Source organism: Panthera tigris, chromosome B2, assembly GCF_018350195.1.
Source record: "Panthera tigris isolate Pti1 chromosome B2, P.tigris_Pti1_mat1.1, whole genome shotgun sequence".
NCBI lineage: Eukaryota > Metazoa > Chordata > Mammalia > Carnivora > Felidae > Panthera > Panthera tigris.
In genome coordinates, this window is record NC_056664.1 from 137737916 (window position 1) to 137761198 (window position 23283).

Below are 23283 nucleotides of genomic sequence, written 5' to 3' on the forward strand. Positions count from 1 at the left end.
GAAAGCTAAAATCTGGCCTCCAGAACCATAAGAAAACACATTCTTTGAATCTGCTAAATTTGTAATAATGTTACAGCAGCAATAGAAAACTATAAGATTGTTCTAGAAATCAAGAACACACCGTACATATGCCTTTTGCTCATCCCTTTGGTCTAGAATAATTTTTCCCACTTCTATGTGGGAGCCTAGACATAATTGGTGGTAGCCCAATGGAGAAAACAGAGGGTAGGGCTGAACATGCGAAGTGAGAACTGGGAGAGTGGGGGCGGGGGGGGGGGAATAACCCTTTGTGTAGACAGCAATTAAAGATGTGTGAATCCAGTTCGAACACAGGTGAACTTCCTCCCTTCAGTGATCCAAACTAAAGGCAATTTATTATGCTATTTCAATATTTGTTCATTTCTCCCAAAAACAGCTTACATGTTTTAGGGAACATACGTGCCACAGGTCTTAATTTTTATGATCTGCAAATTTTAAAAATTCTCTGAATAAAGTGTGAGTGCCTAACAATGTAACGTGCAAGTCAAATTTTGTGGACCAACAATTTTGAAAAAATACATATTTTTACTAACAAGCCTGTAAGGTAAGGACCACTGGAGAATAACCACATCTGTTATTACTGAAACAGACTTTCCAACACAATTAAATGCTTTGAAAATAAGAAGAGTCTAGAATCAGTTATTCTTATGATGGCCACCAGAGGGCACTATAACCTTTACAGAAACTAAAAGCCCAGTCCTCAAACCCTTCCAGGGGAGCATGTTCTTGGAGGAAGCAGCACAGCAGGGCAGAAAATGAACACAGTAGTAGATTTCGATATTTTTTCCATGTCATTTTACTAGATATATTTTCTCTTGTTTTTATTTGTATCTTACAAGTCACTCTCAAAAAACAAAGCAGAAGAAATGAGCCGTGCCTCTTTTTTTCTGTTCAAAGAGGATAGGTGACAGAGAAGGAAAGCACAATGACATTGAAGGTGTCATTTCCACATTATCATCTTGCCCCAAACACCATGCAGCACTAACAGTCACATCCCCATCATGCAAGGACATTAAAGTCTACGGTGACTAAAAATTCTGGTTTTTATTATGGGATGCTAAATGTGTCCACGGGGCATGCTTCCCCTTTGGACGCAACATGAAGAAGTATCAATATAGTGCAGTTAAGTCTCACAGGAAGAGATACGGACAAACTTTGTTTTTTAACGGAGAATCATTTTTAATGTCTTCTGTGGTCTATGGTAGAATGGGGAAGAGTAAAAATGTGCAGAGGAAGCAGGGAAATTGCTTCCTGTCTCACAACCTAGAAGGACACAGAGCTGTCAAAATCCTGTTCAGAGAGAGGAGCTTTCTGTGACGGCTGGAATTACTCCTGCTCCTTAACCCGCTTCATATGGGTTGTTAAAAATCAGTTTCAGGGGCTTTCCTTTTTCATTACATATTACAAAACCCTAGCAGGGCGGCCACCTGACATTTCTAGGACTCGATTTCTCTTGCGAGGTAAGTACACAAAAAATTAGAAGGAAAATAAATTGGACTCTCAAATATCATATTCTAATAGACTGAAGAAGAGATATACCCTAAAACGAACCAAAAGTTATTGGTTATTTTTAACACACTGGCCTGTTTTGGATGGGCATCCTCTGGACCTAAATTACCCACATCTTCTGCATGGCTTTGTATCAAAATGCTGCAGGAGAAGAAATTGGGAGAGGAAGGCTGAGGGACTAGTCACCAGACTCCATCTCCGACTGGCTTTTAAAGGAAAACAAATGATCTCCATTTCTTCAACCACCTCTTTCATCCGCGGATCTCACAGCACCCAACAAGCATGGAAGTTACAGAAGGAAGGAAAAGGAAGCACAGTGATTGGGTCACACCCCAACTCATGGTCAACCCAGCAGTCGGTTGCTGCAGGAAGGACAGCAGCCCCTCAGCCCTGGGGAAGAGACCGTGCTCAAGTAAAAGAGCCTCCCCTCAGGCTCCCAGCCGATGACTTCACAAAAGCCATCCCGGCCACCCCGGCAATGCATGCACACTGCACGTCACAGGGCTGGGGCCCAACAGTGACTGAGCAAGGAACCGGGAGAGAGAAGAATGAGAGAAATGGGAGGAGTTTCTTTCCTCCCTGTCAAAAAAGGAGGAGTGATAATCCACAGCCATCCCACCAAGACCACTGGGGAGGGAAAGGGAGGGAAGCCTGAAACACGCACACGTGCAAACAACAAAGTGCTACGTAAATATAAGGCTTGGGTTTCACACTGAAATCTGACTCCAAACATAATCTTTCTTAGGCTTCTGGGAGTCTTGGCAGTAATATATACCTTACGATTCTTCTTAGGTCTTTGATGCCAAGCTGAGATTGTGCCGGAACAAAGACTTATTAAAAGTAATAGACGCCCTTCAAGTGTGGGACCATTTGATTCAGTGCGTGCTGCAATGTTCCAGCCACCGAGGTATCCTATCAGGCACTAGTTTGGGTCTACAGGCTAACAACAGAGAGAAATGGTCCTCCACACAACCCCAAAGAGGAGTCCCATCCAGATCCTAATCCACAGCAGGTGCCACAGGTTTGGACCTGATTACACTCAGGTTCTCTGCTTCCTGAGCTGGCATGGCTCTGGGTCATTTCACAGCCTTCAGACCCTCCATCTACAGGAATGGGCAAAAGAGTTACCCTGTGAACCCCATGAAACTACCCAAAATCCATTTCAGAGATGACCTAACCCTCAGGAATAAACTGGAAGTAATCCAGTTTTCCTAATATCCTCTAAAACAACAACAACAACAACAAAAAGGCTGAGTTATTCGTAAACTGAGTGTCAGGGAAAGTGTCACCCACTCTTCCTGTCACTTCCCACTACCCTCCACTTTCTCTTAGTGGCCACAGCTGAAGCTGGGACCTCACAGAAGCAGCCCCTTACTTCCTAACACAAAGTAATGCAGAGTGAAAGTGTTTTCAGAGGGTGAAACACTAACCAGAAGGTGAGCCTGGTCTAGAAGAGAGGGGGCAGGACGGGGCAGTTGGATCTCACTTTCATTGGGGGACATTCTGCACAGTATGTGCTTTAACAAAGCCAAAGCTTCTAGACTAACCTGACTTTGAAAAGTAACTAAAAGGTTTAATTCAGCAATCTCATGGACCTCTTTTGCCTTTAATTTGGAGTGCTCCTAAGGAATTTACCCTACACGGTCACCTAAGCGTGTATTCATGAAAAGCCAAAGCCAAAGTAGAGAGCACTGAGGTGTATTCACAAGCCCGGGCCAAAAGCTTCTGGGGCACCTCAATTTAGAAAAATTGTTTTGAAGTTTATAGGTTAGTATTTCAAGCCAAAGGAAAGAAGGTGGAATTATTAATTATTATGTCCATTATGTCTCCTTCTCTCAACAATCTGTTTACACTGTGAATCCTAAACAATTAACCTTCTAACAGCTGCTAATTGTAGAAATAATCAGTGATGATTCCCAGAGTAAAGACAGTAAAGCACTGGCCTCTCAAAGCAGGAGCTTCGGGGTCTAATCTGAGGACCTGTATGGTTGCGTCCAGAGCTGGGGCCAACAGAACATTCACCGGGGGCCAGGCCCCCTCTTCCGGGGAGTCCTTGGCCCAGCACACTCCACTTGGGATAGGTCCCCTTAAATGTTTACTGGGCCATAGGGACTGACAAAATCTTATGTCACTCTTATCTTACAAAAGCTTCTAGTACTCTGACTTGTTTCCTGTTTTTTTTCTTTCTTAATACGAGGGTTGTTGTTGCTTACAAAGTATTAACACTTCTGAGTAAAGGTTGAGGAAATAACAACTATTTCCATCTAGTTTGCGGATAAAAAAAGATGGTTATTTCCACTTGAATGTCAAGCCACGCTTTGACTCTATAAAGCACACTGTGTTAGCCTGACCATTTGCTAGGGGTAAGGCCAAACTGGGTTTTTGCTGGGTTGTGGTTATTCTTATGAGAAATATTCGTAATTAGTAATAAAACGAGTTCTCTTTAACAGACCCCAAAATTTCTATTAGACCTTAGACAAAAGACCACATTAGCTGTGTTTCATTTGGTTTAGGGCTTGTGGGCATAAATGGCATAAAGCTTACAAAGTTTATTCACTACAAGAAATAACCTAAGATGAAAATCCTTTTCTGGTTAAAAGAATGCCTGACCACAGATAGAGAAATCTGAGCACTCTGGGTTGAGAACGAGAGAGAGAGAAAGAGAAAGAAGCCAGAAAATGGAAGATTATTAACGCATGCCTCCATATTTATCCCACAAGATATCCTGAGCATTCCTCATACAGCATAGTGCAACATAATAACTCCAGTGAATCAACAGTATTCCTACTTTCTCAAGCAAAAAAGTATATACTTAGAGAATATACATTGAGCAAAATGTATAATTACCATCTTTTACAACACTAGTAATTTGACCTTCTATAAATATACTTAAATAACAAACATTATAGAGAGCTATTCACAGAGGACCCAAAGTGAGACATAAACATACAAAAATAAAATAATCATATTTTAACTCTTTTGTTGTTTTCATTGGGTTTTCTGGAGTCAGGATATCAAAACCATTCAGACACCAGAATCGTCTTGTCAATCTTGATCCTGGGGAAACTGGACATAAATTGACACTGTGCAGAGACACCACACCCAGGGACGGACGCAGCAAACATTCCCTGCTGGACTTATTTCTATCTCCTACAGTGGTTTAGAAAGGCTAGGAGGGAGTGGAGGTCTCCAAGTGTAATGAAACGTATTTCTGTAGCTGCTCTGTGGAAAGGAAACTTTAATCAGATCCCCCCCACCTGGGTAGAGTGTGGAAACATCAAGCTGTCCTTTGAGAGAGTGGGAAGACAGGGCACACCTCCTCCTCGGGCTCTCCCACACACCACTCGCTCTGAAGTATTTCTCAGCTCACGGAAAAGGCACCACCATTCTGGACCAAAGGCAAGAGATTTTGGTTCCACAACACCACAACTGTCTCGTTCCAGTTGCTGCCGTAAAACACATTCCTCCACTCAAAACATAAATGATTCGAAGAATTCAACTACCCAACCCAGTGGAATATGTACATCCTTACATTCTTCTTTTGGAAAACACAACACTTCTATGAATAATGATCCTTGGTAGAACGTGATCTTTGTCCATTAGAATCTTCGTCCTGCTGTCGTTCTCTTGAGGGCAAAGAACAGAATACACACTTCTCACTCTCACATCCCACCTAAAGCCTAGCATAACCATGAGCTCCTAGGAGGGACACGGTGTTTGTTCAACTGAGCTCAATCCCTCCAGTCTCCATGTAAGCACTGCCACCGGAAGGAGGGCTCCTGTTGCCAACACAGTAGGTCCTCACCTAAGTCGCGTCTTTAGAGGAGTAGCCACTGCTTGAGGAATTGGTTTCAGTTTTCCTTTTAAGGAGAGCTCTCGCAACATCTTGAAGAGCTGCTCGGGGTACGATAAAAGGGGAGAGAATGTTGGCTTGTTCTCAGATAGAATTTCCAACATGGGCAGAGGAAGGTGGTTTCTCGAGTCCCTGGGGGGTGCCCTCGTGGGCAGACGTGGGGGCCCGCTGCTGCTGATAGATATCCTGGATCAGCAGGGTGTTCATCAACTTCCACTCCCTGTATTTTCTGGCTGTCAACTTCGGATCATCCAGCAACTGGTTAATCATGGCCAGGTCATGTTCTTTACACTGTCCAAGAAGGAAAAAAAAAAAAAAAAAAAAAAAGGAGGGGGGTGGGGAGATGTAGTGAGTATTTTAATTTCAATAAACCCTCTTCAAATCTTTTACAAATACACATATACATTCGCCATAAAATTATCAAAGTGTTTTTACACATTAATATTCTAATCCGGAAGCCTAAGAGATATGACAGGACATCCATTTGCATACATTTGCCAAGAAGACGTTAAGTTCTCCTACCCAAGGGCCAGTAGAAGAACGTAGCCAGGATCTTCCACATGGATCTTCCCTCACCGACCCTTATTCCACACCTCAGTAATGTTTCTATCTCAGAGTGACCATTATTTCTTCTACAACTTACAACTGTATGATCATTTCATTGACCACCCAAACTTCACTAAGTAAAACTGGGATGTAGTACATTCCCTAAGACACAAGATGGCACAAAATATATCTTTATTAAATTATCTTCATTTTTAATAACTCACGTGCATGTATTTAGTTAACACACACTGAATAAATATATAGGCTACCTTTTTGTTCAAAGAAAAGACTACTAGCCTCCCATCAAAACAGTGTGTGTTTCGATGATACTAATGGAACAAACGATCTATCTGCATTGTTTTACCCTGCCTCCTCTGTAACCAGTAACACACACGTCTGAAATGCCTGGGTCAGGTGAAGGGAGTGTTCTTTAGCCAAGGAATGAGAGAAAAATGAGGTGTAACAGCCTCCACGTTCAATAATGGTCGCTCAGTCCTGACAATTTTATCTCAAATCTATTCTTGTTTCCACCATCCATCTGACCATAATCCTAATCCAATTCATCACACCTGATGTGTCCCCGCCCCTAATCCTCACTTTAAATCCACCCTCCACGGGCCGTGCAGGACATCCACCCAGAATGCCGAGTCCTCTGAATGGTCCTCCTTCATGTCCAAGGTCCTATTTGAGCTCTATCTGTTGATCCCCACGCCCTTCTCATTTCCTGCTCTGTGTTGATGTGCATTCCCGCCCCCCTACCCCACACAATGCCAGTCCACACTCCGCGATGTTGTGCCACAGGCAGGACCTTCCATATCTTTCTTCTGGTGAACTCTACTTCCTGGAGTAGCCTTCACATGGAACACTTTCCAATCTTTCTTTACCAGATTTTACTGTAACTCATAAATCTATACACACTTCAGGCATCCTGTTCTCCAGAAAATTTTCTCTGAACCCCTAAATGCACTCAGAAGCTTTATTTATGCTCTCATGCCTTCCAATGCTTAGAACTTAACATGTTATACTTAGATGTTCATGGATCTGTCACGCCACCTACTCTTAAGCTTCTTTTTTAGTTTTTTTAAGTGTTTTTTTATTTTTGAGAGAGAGAGAAAGACGGAGCATGAGTGGGGGAGGGGCCGAGAGATGGGGAGACACAGAATCCGAAGCAGGCTCCAGGCTCCGAGCTGTCAGCACAGAGTCCAATGCGGGGCTCAAATTCACGAACTGTGAGATCATGACCTGAGCAGAAGTCAGACGCTTAACCGACTGAGCCACCCACGCACCCCGTATTCTAAAGCTTCTTAAGAAAATCGACATTTTATTCATTCCTGTGTGTCTTGCACGTAACACAATGCCAAGTGCCAGGGAGACAGTCAATACATGTTTATTTTAAACCAATCTTTCTGCCTATCCCCAGGCCACCATGCGTGTAGCTAAAAATTCACAACCAGAATCAGGGGTTGTAGTTCAAATTTATGACCACTGCCACTAAGTGCCTTTCACTACTATCCATTAGTCATATTTTCCTACCCCTTTTTTCTCCCAATCTCCCAAATTACTATTTCAAAACCTTCCATCTCTTCCCAAATCTCCTTCCCTCCCCCACCCTCCTTTGCAGCTGAAGACCTTGTTTTCTATTTTTTTTTTTTTTGAGGAAATGGAAACGATCAAAAGAACACTTCTCCCAAGTTCCTACTGCCCACTCCCTAATATCAACACAAGCACATCCCTGCCTTCCTTCCCGTTCTTTTGGATAAAATATCTGTGCTCCTAGCAAAGGCCAGTCTCCACTTGTGCACTGTCACCCACTCCCTCATACTCAAGAAACCCACTCTGGCAATTCTCCCTTCTTCCCTGTGACTCATTAACTTCCCATCTCTACTTGATCATCATGTGTGCCGTTACCTCTCCCATCTTCAAAGCCTTCTCTCAAGCCCACATCCCTGCTCCAGCAAATGGTCCACTCTTCACCTTGTCTCCAATGTCCCCTTGACCATTCTCTCATAGAACCACACCCATCACGGTTCAACCCAAACTCCTCTTGCTCAGGCCATCAGTGACCTCCATGTTGCTAAATCCAGTAACTATCATTAACTTACTTACCAACAGCATCTAAAACTATCGGCTCCTCCTTAAATACTTTCATCGCGTCATTTCCGTGACACATTTTTCTCATCCCCAAAATGGCCATTTATTCTAAATCTCTATTGCTGATTCCTCATTCTAGTCCAATCTCTTAAGATTGGAGAGCTCTAGAATCTCAGCCTTTAGCTGCCTCTGTATGTACATCCACGTTCTTGGTAATCTCATGCCTCCCATTCTCCCTAGGCACTAAGGGTCACAAATTTATTTTGCAAGCCTAATCTCTCCCCTGAACTTCAGACTTGTTTGTCTACACCCCCTCTTCTGCAGCTCCACCTGGACGTGAACGGGGCATCTCAAATGTAACACGTCCAAAACGAGGCTCCTATTATTCTCTAAGTGTCCCACCCACCCCAATTTCCAGTACACATTGAAACCTCTTCCCGCCATGGCCTTTTGCAAAGCACCAATGGCAATTCCACGTTTCCAGTGGCTCGGGCCAAACACTGGAGTCACCCTTGACTCCTTCTCTCACTGCCAGTCCACCAGCAAATCCGGAGCTCTACTTTCCAAATACGTCAAACTACAGCACACCTGTGTTCAGAACCTTCCAAAGGCTTCCTATCTCACTGACTTGAAGTTAAGGCATTAGCAGTGGCACTAAGGCACTAGGTGATGGAATCCCCCATTGCCCCTCTGAGCTGTTCTCCCTGTGCTCCAGCCCCCCAAAACACTCCAGCCAAACGACCTCCTTGCTCTTCCTTAAGCCTCCTAGGCATTCCCGGACCAAGGCACTTGCATTTTTGTTCTTTGCCTGTAACATTCTGCCTCAGATAGCCTCAAGACTCACTCCCTTCTTTTCAGATTTTACTCAAATTTCATCTTTCAAAAAGGCTTTTCATGCCTTTCCTAATTAAAACTCAATCCATCAGCACTCCTCACCCCCACTTCTATTCTCTATCTATCATCACTTAGCGTACTATAAAATTGATTTATTTACTTAGTTATTTTTATTTTCTCCTCTACCTAAACATAAGCTTCTTAAGGAAAGGGATTTTTGTCTCGTATGCCCACTGTGAGACCCCAAGTGCATCAAAGAACGGTTCATACGTGGTAGACATTCACTAAATGCTTGCTGGAAAAAGAAAGAATATATGAAATAAAATGTGAATGAATAATTACCCATTTGCTTTTAAATCTCTTTTTTTAATGTCTATTATTTTGAGAGAGAGAGAGAGAGAGAGAAGAGAGAGCACAGAGGAAGGGCAGAGGGAAAGAGAGAGTTCCAAGCAGGCTTTGCACCGTCAGCACAGAGCACAGCACGGGGCTCAAACTCACCAAGCACAAATCGTGATCTGAGCCAAAATCAAGAGTTGGATGTTTAAGTGACTGAGCTACCCAGGAGCCTCTGCTTTTAAATCTTTTTTATATCATGAACTCTATTTAGAGCCTAAGGAAATCCTCTCCATAAACAAACAAAAATGTTTATATGTATGTGTGTATTTTATATACATATTATTTATTACATATGTCCTATTTGTTTACATATAAATATATAGATATTTATATCTATACATTTGCATGTCGTTTTAGAGATTCTAGAACTGGTAGCATTTATTCGATCCAAATGAGGGATCTGGTTTTAGATGATCACAAACACTGGCACAAAAATGTATTATTTGTTCTTCACACTTTAACTTATGTTTTACTTGGGGCATTTTACTACATTTTGCTTCTTTTTTTCCCCCTGTTTTCTTGAAATGTGGATCTCCAATAAAGTACTATGTACATAGTAGTCTGAGTGGTAAGATTTATAATTCTGAATCAAGAGAGCAATAATGTGGTGACAGATGGAGGTTAAAATATATATATATATATATTATATCTATATTATATCTATATTATATATATAATATATATAATATATATATAATATATAATATAATATAGATATAATATAATATAATATAATATATATATGTGGATTCCAGGAAGGAAAAGAAAAATTGTGTAGTGGTAAAGTAACCAAGGAGTGATAACAAGCAGGTTGACCGTGAACCAGAAGCAGAGGGAAGGCAGGGTAGACGAGTGGATAACTAGAAAAGATTGGTGCTAGAAAGTCAAGCAAGGCCAAGGGAGTCTTCTCTCTTCCCTCTGAGTTCTCAACACCTACATTCAGATAACAATCTTCCCCTCTAAAATAAAAATAAAAATAAAAATAAATAAGCTTTCTTCCTTTGGTATCACAATAGTGCTATTCATATGAAGTTATTTAAGGAGTTTTATGTTGTCCTTAAATTTTGACATCTGGGGTGAAACAGGTGATGGAGTTTAAAGGGTCCACTTCTCATGATGAGCAGCGGGTGTGGTACAAAAGTGCTGAAACAGTATATTGTACACCTGAAACTAATACGACCCTTTATGTTAACTATACGGGAATGAAACCTTAAAACTCAATAAGAAATTTTTAAATCTCTAGTTTCTTCCACACACAAAAAATTGTGACATCCACTTCAGAGAGAGATCCTAATATTTTATCAAAAGAACGAAGATCTTTGCAGAGTAACAAAATGTGAAGAATTGATTCTCTTAAGGCAAAATGAATAAACCACCCCTCTAAATGCGATCAAAGGTTTCAGGAAAGGGTCTCTTCAACTTTGGCCTGACACTTCTCATATAGTTCTCAGCTCTGAGCAGTTCAAGTTTCTTACCGTTTGGCTCAAGTCTGTGTTAAGTTCTTTTATGGATAAAAAGAAATTACTGTAGACGAGAATAGAAAGGAAGGAAATTAATAAAACAAAAAGAGCCTCTGAACTGCTTCCTAGCCCAGCACTCAGTCAGCAGCATGGTGCACTGGCCCTGCTTCTCCCTGCTGTGGTGCAGGAGGCCCACCGGACGCTTTGAACTACCTTTACGACATCTTCCTGGTCTTCTGGCAGGCAGGCCGGGTCTGGCAGGGCTTCCAGATAATACCATGAAAGAGACAAATGCTATACTTTCCTTTTTCACTCCAAATAGTAAGTGCCTGATTCAAGAACTAAGCGCTGGAAATGTCTTCTACCAGAGCAGTTGAGGAAAGGAGGGTTCGTTTCTCTTTGGACACAGACCAGAATAACCCTGAGAGAAAGTTCCAGGCAGACCCATTAATCGTTCATTTTAAAATAAAGACACGTTTAGCCAAAAGTCAATGGATGTTGAGTTATCACAACTTCCTAAAGATCTACATTTAGTATATGACATGATAGTTCATTCAACATCCTGGAAGAATTCCCATGAAGAGAATTTGTTCCAATACAATCCCAATGCAGGGATTTTTCTTTATTTATGGAATGTGCCTATCACTAACATAAACATTATTGTTAAAAGTTTCCTTGTTTCTGTATGAAACAGTGTGTTTGTCCACACCGCATCTTTGAAGTATTTTTCAAATCACATTTATATTACAATGTAATATGTACAGAAAAGCACTCAAATAAAAAGGCTTGTGCTTGGTGAATTACCACGAAATGGACATATCTTGTAACCGGCCACCACTGAGGTCAGAAGGTGACCTGAGAAGCTGTCCTGTGGCCCCTTCCAGGCATCTCTCCCGTTCCCCTCAACTGCTCTGAATTTTAAAACAATTATAATTAAATGTGATTCGATTAAAAATAGCTAAAGTAAATCTTAAAGACTTTTGACATGAATAATCATACATGTACTGAACGATCTTTCTCCGGTAAATAGGCCGATGTGCTTTTTTTCCCCAAAAGGCCAATTTCCACATCAGCATGACTTCCCCCTCATGATGAGGGTCACAGGAGGACCGTATAACATGGATTATGTTTCCGCAGCCTAGCATTACATTTTTGTGAGGCCTAAGAGATCCTGTGGAAAGGGATCCTTTGCAGCAATGTACAGAGACAACAGATGTTCACATGGGTGTGGTCGGCGCCCCCGAGATGGCCCCCTATGCTCCCTGCCTTCCTGGCATCCCCACCCTTATGTAATTCTCCCCTCCTTGAACACGGGCTGACTTTTATGCCAAAGTTTTATGCTCCTAGTGCACAGTGCCCTGTAACTGTAATATGGTGTCTCAGCTGAGACAGGACTGATCCATCTTGCTCACTCACTGTTCCTGTCTTACTCACTCTGGGGAAAGCCAACTTCCATTTGGGAAGCTACCGTATGTTCACAGAGCAAGGAAATGTGTGAACAACTGGGACCTCACTCCAACAACATGCAAGGAACTGGATCCTGCCAACAACCACATGATAGATAGAGCCTAGGATCACACCTTCCCCAGTGGAGGAATGAACAAAGTCCCGGCTGATGCCGGGATTGTAGTCTGTGAGAGACCTGGAGGAGAAGCATCTAGCTCCATGCCAAGATTCCTGACCCACAGAAACCGTGAAAAGACAAATGTTCATTGTCTGTAGTTGGTAAATTTGGGGCTGTTACCTCACAATAGATAACAAATACACAGGGAGAAAAGAAAAAGCTGAATTCATAAATTCCGTGGCCACAGTGCATGGAGAGCAAGAGGTCACAGAGAATCATATTATGGGCCAATAAAAGCTTTGAATTGTTTGTACAAACCTGGCCTCCCTGTGGCCAGGTCAGGGCATGGTCCTGTGACCATCTAGAGTCCTGAGTTGCTATGCTGTTCTTAGCTATTCTGCTAAGACCATAGTCTTTCTCCTTCTAGAAATGGCCTGAACTGTCCATCCTCTCCTTAGCATGTTCCTTGTTTCTCCCAACATGGACTGCAATACATCATCCATTGACATACATCTCCTCCTCCATGAATGTCCTTCCTTCTAACCCTAATATTCTTCATCTCTTACTCACGGACCAGTTGTCAGCATCTTCATGACTTTGTCCCTAGTGGCTTCAGATAGGCAGCCATGTCCCTCCTCTGGGGCTACCAAAGCACCCAAGCGTGTATCAGCTACACCGCTCAGCAGACCGCATTCTATTTTCCTCTCTGTTTCCACCATCCAGTGTGGTGCACTCAGTGGTCCCAGTACCCAAGAATAGAGCCTGGTACACAGTAAGATTCAGGAAATATTGGTCTAATGAAAAATGTATTCACTCACATCAGTTATCACAAATAAGATCGTAAAATATACTACACTGAATGACCAAACATGTTTATCAATTTCATACATACCACGGAATAGAACATTTTTGGCTCTGAAAGGAGTGCTACTAATGTCTATCATTAAACGTTAGAGAATTTCTCTACACTTTGTTTTTCTTTGTATCATTAAAATACTGCTCTTCCTTTTCTTTTTCAGCCTCATTTTTGCAGCCTCTTAGGATGCTTAGCTATTCTACTAACAGGGACATCTGACGAAGAGTCCCTCAGCCGTTTCTTTGTAGCCTTGGCTTTTGATTGCTATTTCTTCCTGGAAAGAGACTCAAATTCTTGATGCAAAAGGACATATACAACCCAGAATGAAACTGCAGAATCTATCAAGGCTTTTCAGCATCTATAAATCTTCTGCTGATTTGGGACTATTTTACAAAGTATCCTGGCCTCCTCCTGTTCATGCTATAATCTACATGTGAAAGCAGGATGCTTTTGTTGGGAAGAACCATTTTAGTTGAAGAGGACCTGGAAATAGCCTCAGTACGTTTTGTGCCCTGTGCCTCATTCCCATTGTGAAAACACCTGCTAGTCTATTACCATCGAGTGTACCTTTTCCATTGCCTGTCTCTCACGGGTTTCTTCACTCCAGAGCCTAGGTCTGAGAATCATGAAGTCTTGGCTCTATCTGAAATCTAGATATTTTCTTCTGGAAGTAGGAGAGAAGAAGAATGGCACTCTTTAATGAATCCAATGAAATTCCAAAATCTTATGAATCTCACTGTTTATTCTCACAAGTTGACTATCCCAAGCCTTCATCAACATTTACTGTGCTAAGTAAAGGGTACAAAAAATATTACACGTGGTCCTTATCTTCTAGGAGCTTGACATTTGAACTTTTATACCAAAGTGAATGTAAAAATCAAGGCCTATTGTAGAAAAGTGCATTTGGTGCTACTGTGCGAATGTTCTAGTGCTTTAAGGAGGCCAAAGGTCATCCCAACCTACAGAGATTATAGTTCCTTTTACTGCCCTCCCCTCCACCCAAACACACACACCGGTGGGCATGAATCTCTGCAGAAGCAGCCATTCCTTGCCCCACACCCAGAGTTTATCCACAATCTGAAATTTTTTACCTTCAATGTGCTGTTCAAGGTTCGGATTTTGTGAAGTTTCTCATTTATGGATGGATTCTTACATCGCTTCACAAAGGACTTTCTCAGCTCCTTTTTGGTTGAAGGCCGTCGGTCCCCGAGAGGAGAGAGACTAGCTTGCTCCAACGATTTGTAGAGTCTCTCCATTTCGTCATCTTCAGACACCTTTGTTTCCTCTATTAAAATAAAAATTTTTTAAAAAGCAGTAACAAGAAACCCAGTTAAAGTCAAATTGAGAACATGAGACATTGTGGTCTGAACACCAGGCCCTGCTCGCACTTCTAACTTCCAGAACTATGAGACAATAAATTTTTGTTGTCTAAGCCATTCAGTTTATGGTACTTTGTAATGACAGCGCCATGTTCCCTTCGAAGGCACTAGGGAAGGCTCTGTTCCAGGCCTCTCTCTTAGATTCTGTCAGTTCCTTGGCTTGTGGCAGAATTCCAGTCTTCATGGGGTGTTTTCCCTCTGTGTAGGTCTCTGTGTCCAAATTTCCTCCTTTCAGAAGGATGTCGGTCACATTGGATTTGGGGCTCCCCCTCCTGACCTCATCTCAACTAATTAAATCTGCAACAACCTCATTTCTAATAAGGGCACATTCTAAGATACTTTTGAACTAGAATTTCAACATAGAAATTTTGGAAGGACAAAACTGAACTCGTGATAGTCCACCAGCTAGCTCCCTCCAAATGCACGTCCTTCTCACATGCAAAATGCATTCACCCAATCCCAACATCTCCAAGAGTCTTAACCCATTCCAACATCAATTCTAAGTCCAAAATCTAATCCAAATAGCATCTAAATGTGGTATTGGTGAGACTCAGAGAATGATTCATCCTGTGGCAAAATTCCTCTCCATCTGTGAATCTGTGAAACAAGTTATCTGCTTCTAAAATACACTGATGGGACAAGCAAACTCTAGCAAACTAATATATAATCTAAAGCTTGAGAACCATTGCTCCTGATAAGTTTTTAATGTCCTTCCTAAAACTGCCCTTTGAGAGAAGGAATCCCCATGTGATATGTGGCTTTGAGCAGATAATGATCATTTCTCATGCTGCCACATACCTCCAACCCCCCTTCTTAACCACAACTTGCTAACCTCAGCCCAAATGCTTCCAGTGACGTGACTCTGCATGGGATCTAGTGGGGGACCACATGAACTAGGCTAAGTCAATGACAGTTCCACATACTGGCCAGAGTTATTGATTCAGGGATAAGCAGATGTCTCAGGTCAGAACACCTGGGGCCAGGAAGACTCAGTTCTGAGACTTGGGTGGGATATCAGGGAATCAATCTCTCTTGTTTTCCTAAACATGTGATAATATGAGCTGGAGGCTTCCACAGATCACCCCAAGAATCGTGAGAATGGAGCCAATCTATAGGATACAGCTGAAATATGGATCTCGGTCACTCTACTGGAGCCCTTGCAGTTCTGGAAGCCAATACATTGCCTTCGTTAAGCAACTGTCAGTGTAGTTATCAATCACACGCAACTGAAAGGACCCCAAATGATATAGGTTACCCAAAGAAAATCTTCATCTCTGGATATTGCTTTAATACCCACTAGAACTTTGGTCCTTTATTCCTTCATTCCCTGAAAATAATTTTGGGAAAGACACACAGCAATATTTCTTTGTCCACAATGTACTTTTTAGTCTCTAGGTGTTTCACATCTTACTCTGAGAATAAGCTTGATAGAGGGCCATATCAAAGGCATGGCATTAGGAAGAACTGAAACAAAAGAGGTCTCTCCAAAGGGTAGAGAAAAGCATACAATATTAATATAGGAGCTTCAAAATCAAGCAAAATTGATTTACTTTAGTTTATTTTTGTAAGATTAGACATCTTTAAGCAATAACTTTTCCTCATCTACTACCAGAAAGCCACCACAAGGTGTTGCCAATGTTTGGAGGGTAAAGATGTTGAACTAACTTTGCAACCGACGTCAAGTATCGGTCAGTAAACCTCTTTGCTCTCTACCAAAACAGACTCCAAAAAGGGGGGAAATATTCAAAACTGCATTTGAACACAATTAGAACTTCCGGCTCAGACTGTGTGCAGACATCAAAAGTGAGTTTTTCTCAATAAGCACATGAAAAGATGCTCAGCATCATCAGTCATTACAGAGAATCCAAATCACAACCACAATGAGATACTACCTCGCACCTGCCAGGATGACTAAAATCAAAAAGACAGACAGGGTAAGTGTAGAAAAGGATGCGGAGAAGCTGAAACCCTTATACATTACTGGTAAGGATATAAAACGAAGTCACCACTTTAGGAAAAGGTTTGGCACTTCCTCAAAAGCTAAACAAAGAGTTACCATATGACCCGACAATTCCACTCCCAGGTACATACTCAAGAGAATAAAAACGGCATGCTAACACAAACTTGTACCAACTGTTCATAGCAGTACAATTCATCATAGACAAAAGGTGGGAACAGCTTAAATGTTCATCAACTGAGGAATGGATAAACCAAATGTGGTATACGCACACAATGGAATATTATTCCGTAACTGAAAGCAACGAAGTACTGATACATATTACAAGATAGATGAACCTTGAAAACATTCTGCTAACTAAAAGAAGTCAGTCACAAAAGACCACACACTGTGTCCCATTTACATGAAATGTCAGAACAGGCAAATCCATAGAAACAGAAAGTAGATTTAGTGGCTGCATGGGGCTGGGGAAGGGACAGGCAGAAATGGGGAACGACAGCCAATGTGTATAGGGGTGTGTGTGTGTGTGTGTGTGTGTGTGTGTGTGTGGTATTGAAAATGTTGTCAAATTCAATTGTGGAGATGGTTGTCCAGCTCTATAAATACACGAAAAAAAAAACACTGAACCATTTTTATACATGAATTATATGGTATGTGGAATATATATCAATAAAACTCTGAGAAAGTAGGTTTTTAGGAGATTGTCCTGATAACTGACGATACTTGCACAGCAGGAATACTAAGCATGGTAACAGTCCTGTAGTTAAGCTGTAGATACTAGAAAGTCTCAAGAAAACTAAATTAACAGATATCAGACTCTCAGAGGGGACATTAGGATTGAGGACCCTGGGGCATTTCAGACATACTAGGATACGACAGTTTTTATATGTCCTTTTTTCTACAGCAAGGCAAGGGAGACTCGACTTTGAATAAAGCCTAAACACACAGCTTTCAGTGCCACAGGATTTAAGTACTATCTATTTAACAAACTTCAGGAAGTAAACCAAATAAGTATTTAACAAAGAAAATAAAATGGTTTCTTTAAATTTCTCTGTGTTCATGAAGCACCTCAGTTGTACCATTAAAGATGGTGATCGAAAATAAATTTACTTGTGACTAGTACATTACTTCATAATTAAGTCAGGGTAAAATGATTATGTTAAGACCACATATCTAAATCAAAAGATAGGAAACCGGTAAAGCTAAAAATAACTTTAGAAACTTAGAATAAGGTGGTATAAAGTACATTCCCTAAATGAAAAATAAACAGGGCTGCCTGTGGATAGTTTTATCATTATTTAATATATGTAGATATATTTCATCTTTATGTTAAAAATATCAGGAATTATCTTTCTTCCCCACACACATTCCTTTCCCTGACTGAAATTTGGGGGCATTAATCATGAGCATATGGGTGTGTATGTGTGTGCATTATGGATGCGGTGTCTGGGCGTGGGTAGCGTGTATGATGTGTGTAGTACGGGGGGTGTGGTGCATGTGTGTGCAGTGTGGGGGGTGTGCGTGCAGTGTGTGGTGTAAGTGTGTAGAATGGGGGGTCTGGTATGGGTGTGATGTGTGGGGTCTGTGTGTGGTCTGTAGGTATGTAGGGGGGTGTGCATGTGTGTGCGATGCGTGTGCAACTTGATCCTCCAGAAATAAACCCACAGGTAAAGCGGACCTGTTGGGATTACCGAAAGTTAATACAGAATTCCCCTAAAATATGACCAAATAATGTTCAAAAGACACTCTCTATTTGAATTCACTTAGAAGCTGAGGTAATAGGAAGCTGCAAGCGTGCTCAGATAAGGCCAAAACTGCTGGGGCAAAAGGGGGAACCTGACAGGTGAATGTTCCTGCTGTGCTCTCGCCTCCCAGCCATCCAGCACCCCCTTCTCGGAGGAAACCTGAAACCGAAAGATTAGATGTGCATCTGACCTCTAAGAACCAGATTCCAGAATTGCCCACAAGCATAAGGACAATACAATAACAAATGGTGACATTAAGAGTCAAGAAAATATCTCTATTGGCTCTTTTGGGTCATAATCTGAGAGATGTACAGCATATCGCTAAATACTCAGGGGACAAACCTATGATCCAACCCCTCCCGTGACCCAGCTGGGAGCTCTGTCTTGTTTTTACTGCCACTAATGGCTGGTGCTTGGGTCTTCACGGGGCCGTAAGATGAACAGCCAATAATAATGGAAGCAGATGATAAACAGGGTTCACAGGACAACTAAAGACACAACAGGTATAAGCACAACAAAATACAACTTACACCTGACCCCAGAGCACAGGTGAGTAGTGCTGGTGTGTTAATCCTGTGCCTCGAAGGGGCTACTGCATGAAGTAATGTTTAAAATCTCCCTTTCAGGGGCACCCGGGTGGCTCAGTCGGTTGAGCGCCCAACTTCACCTCAGGTCATGATCTCACGGTTCATGGGTTCAAACCCCACATCAGGGTCTCTGCTGTCAGCACAGAGCACGCTTCAGATCCTCTGTCCCCCTCTCTCCCTGACCTTCCCCTGCACGCTCTCTCTCAAAAATGAATAAACTTTAAAATAAATTCTCCCTTTCATGTTTTCATGTAAATACTTTTCTAAATTATAATTCCATATTAAGAGATATTAGATTATTTGTCTTATTTTAACCAGACTGTAGAAGGAGCAAGGAAAAAGACTGCTGGCAAAGACCGCTGGTCTATCTCACATTGGAAGCAGAAGTCACCTTTATCATTTCCACATCCCTTATCTTTTGCAGCAAAATAAGTGAATTTTTTCTGACAGTCCAGTGTTCACGCAATTGCCAGCCTTCCCCTCAAGAGCTCCCTTCACCACATACGGCACTTGACAGTCTATCTCATCCAGCTCACAAGGCTTTGCCAAGGAAGATGATAACTATTTTTATTCTATGGAGGGGGAAAAAAATGGAGAATCTCGAAAAACAGTAAGTGATCTTTCCAAAATGTAAATCAGCGATGGAATTAAGAACAGAAGTTCAATTCCACACTGTGCAGGCCCGTGAGTTTCTAGACCAGTCTTCTCAAACTTTAATAGGCAAACAATCACCCAGGGCTTCTGTTAAAATGCAGAATCTGACTCAGCCAGTCTAGCATGGCTTTGAGCCTCTCAATTATTAACAAGCTCTCAGGTGATGCTCAAACTGCTGGCCCATGGACTGTGCTCTGTGCAGCAAGGCGAGACTGTCACAAATTTGTCATGCAACCCCAGCTTCAACTCACTGGAAGAGAAAGGGACTAGAGTTACAGTTGAAAAGTAGGGACTCATCCAGAAAGCAGCTCACCTACTTTTTCTCCGGGACCCTTTACACCTGTTAGACTAGCTCAGAATGTCTCAGGGGATCCAACTAGCAAACTCTCTCAACGGAGGTCCAAGTAATGCAGAGGTTTAAACTCTAGAAAGAAATAGGATTTTTTTTAAATAAGATCTTTCTTGGTGACATCAGCAGATGAGACAAAACAACATCTTAACTAATGGTTAGAAGTTTGCTCCTTTCCAAGATTATGCCAGATGAATGCGCTGCTCTCTCCCCATCCTCCCACTTTTCCCGGCCTATTGTCTGCCTCTGACAGGACAGGCAGGCTCCTGGAGGCCCAGAATTTGGCTGTCGAGAACACTGTATGCAGATTATCCCTTTAAATGCAGTATTTTCAACTTTGCCTCCCCCACTATCTTATTTTTGGTGTTTCCTTGTGCTTTCTAGAGTGTGGTTTTTATTTTTCTATTTGGAACATACGTGCTCAAGGAAATTCATATGCCATATTTCATATCAGAATTTGAAAGCAAGCCTGTTTGAGACTGAAAAAGTCTGTATGATGTCTCAAGGAAGACAATGTTAGCTCCCCACCACGAAATGCCTGGAAAGGTTTACGTAGAAAACGGTATTCCCTGCTTCATGCGCTATGTTCCACTATGTTCCAAGTGTTTGAGCTAGGCCATGGAAGACACTTGTTACAAAGGGAGCAACTCCATGCTTCTTTTGACATTATGTGTAGCTATTAAGACTGCAAATGTTATTTAACAGAACACCTATGGATGCGAACAGATTCAAAACTTTCATAGGCTTCTTCTAATTAGTGATTCTGACAACTCTACATCATAGCAAAAGACTTAAAATAACACTGACAGACAAATTTGAATTATGTAACTAAGATACATCTGGATAACTCATTTTAACAGTAAGGACACTGCTAACCAAGAACATTACCACGGTATAATTTTGAGAGACAGACTGCCTATTTCCACAGCTGTTGCTGCTGGTGGAGACAGCCATCATGTATTGAGTTTTTAGTATGTAAAAGGCACTATATTACCTACTATACCAACATTATCTCATTAACTTTGTAAGGACCCTATGAAAAAAAAAATTAGCCCTGATATGAAGGACTGTCAAGATATGAAAACTCTGACCAAAGCCACAAAGAGACAGACATAGGTTATGACCCCAAATCCGTAGCCTGAAACACTATGCTAGGCTAAATATATTTCATGAACTTTTTGAATAAAGCCCAATGAAGAAAGATTTCAAATCAGGCAATATACAGTCAATGAGATGACAGCCATCTGGACCAGGCAGACCAAGGCTCAGATCCCTGGTCCCACTATTCTGTCTTCCAAGCGAAAAATCCCCACCCAGAGCCTCTGTCTCTGAGGTAGTAGCCAGGATTTAAACAGCTAACACTGTTCTCACAGGGCCACAGGGCGCCAGACCAGGAAATTCCTAAGCTGCTCAGCAATGTAGGAGACAGGCTGTATAATCAGATTCTCTGCTCAGGCATTTGAACTGAGCACCTGGGGATAATCCAGTTCCAATCAGGAGCCCGAAGCTGAATCATGGTTCTGGTAGTCTGGTTCTGTGTACAATAAAGAGAAAAGCATAGACATGGAGAAAAGAACATTGGAAGAAGGCGAGTTAGGAAAGAGGTGGTTAAAACAAAACAAAACAAAAACGATCGCAGGTGAGATAAATTTTTAAATAGAGAAATCAGACTGGGAAAGAGCATCCAAGTAGAAAACGGGTATTTTTACTTGTCCCCTTCAAAGCCTCTCACCTTTTCTTCTCTTGGGTATGTGATGTTTCTATTAAGTTAGGTGACTCAATACTCTTTTACCCTATTATTGTTTTTATTGAAAAGACAAACCTAGTCTACTGGGCGATCTTTAATGTTGTTCTTTTTTATTATTTTAGCATCTTGTGGCAGTGATTTTTAGAAATAATCTTAAGATTGAGTCCATGTAGCTCTACATTCTTGAAACAAATATTCCATTTATTTCTGAAATGTACCTTCCAATCATAAGAGCACTCAGGATTAGGTGAAATACTTAAAGCAGACATCAAATTTTTGTATCTGCTCACATCCTAAGAAAACAAAACATATTGGCATGCACACAAAAAAGGCATTTCCTTGGGGTTTTTTTTCTTTTTTAAATATATTTGCAAGGTAGAGGTTGAATGGTAAATAAAAGGGGAAAATAGCTGGAAATTGCCTAAAATCAAGGATATAAATCCAGTGTACCATAGGTAAATATGTCAACCTTGGCTCCAAAAACTGCAGAGTCCATCAACCATGTGGATCCATGATGGAGACAAGTGAGCACAAAATACAAAAATGGGAGGGTAGTGGGGCAAGATAAAAGAAGTTACCCTATTTTAATTTCACTAAGCAAAACTGAAGGTTTGGAGCAGATAAATGCTCTTACCTTTTTTAAGATGGCGCTCTCAAAAAAAAAAAAAAAGATGGAGCTCTCTTTTCTTTATCTCGATGATTACAGTCTAGCGTGATCTATAATTACTTGTATAACATCCTTCTTTTGGCCTTAGAGGAAATCCAGTGTACATATTTAGAGTTATGTATTTAAATATGGAGTTAAATCCCTCCCAGCAAACATTTTCCCAGGAAATGATACCAATTCTAAAGAATTGCAATTACACTTAGTTATACAAGAGACGGAATGTGCTGGAAAACTTGTAACTCAACCTTCATTCCACTTTTTCCCTTCCACTTCTGATCCATTCATTTACCCAATTCATCAAATACTCTTTGAATGTTCACTCTGTGCTAAGGCAGTGCATTTTAGAGACTAGGGATAGACTAGGCAAGAATCTTTTATGAATTTTATATTCTTATATTTTATGTGCACAATATACCCCATATGTATAATTTTTTCTGACCCCCCCCGCCCCCCACCCCCCACCACTCCATTGCTACCAACTCAGACCAGACCACCATCATTTCACTGTTTACATATTTCAGCAACTACATACTGGGTCTACTGTAGCTTCCTAATATCCATTTTCCATATAATGAAGTAATCTTTTTAAAACATAAGCCACACCCATAACACTCCCTAGGTTCAGTTCCTCCAAAATCATCCCATTGCACTTAGAACAAAATCCAAACACCTTACAGGACCCACTAGTCGTCACATAAGCCAGTTGCTGTTGACTTCTCCAATCCCTTCCTATGCTTCCCCTGCTCACTCTGTTCCAGTCACACTGGATTTCTTTCTGTTTCTTGAACCACATAATTTATTCTATTGCTAGAGCCCTTGAATTTTATTTTCTCTCTGTCTGGGGCACTTTGCCAGATAGGTTCCTTTGTCCCATTTGGCTTTCAGATCACCTCTTCAGGGAGGTCCTCCCTGACCAGTCATCTAAATCAAGGTCCTTCCTCCAACCCTATATACTCCTACTTTATTTCCTGAACAGAACTTATTCACCACCTGAAATTATCTTCTTATATTTACCTAATTATCTCCCTACTCTGCCATGATAGACATATT

General features: G+C 41.4%; 1 protein-coding gene across 12 annotated transcripts in view; it reads right to left on the reverse strand.

Annotated features, from left to right (window-relative positions):
- Nucleotides 1-3371: 3371 nt before the first annotated feature.
- The window catches only part of IPCEF1 (interaction protein for cytohesin exchange factors 1), a 185324-nt gene continuing 165412 nt past the window's right edge, over nucleotides 3372-23283 (reverse strand). For all 12 annotated transcript variants that reach the window (XM_015544308.2, XM_042987362.1, XM_042987368.1 and 9 more), the window contains 2 exons: nucleotides 14240-14433; nucleotides 3372-5692 (listed from right to left, as the gene is read on the reverse strand). In XM_015544308.2, the coding sequence (XP_015399794.2) occupies nucleotides 5486-5692; nucleotides 14240-14433 (401 nt within the window). In that variant the 3' untranslated portion in view covers nucleotides 3372-5485. The remainder of the gene's footprint in view (nucleotides 5693-14239; nucleotides 14434-23283) is intronic.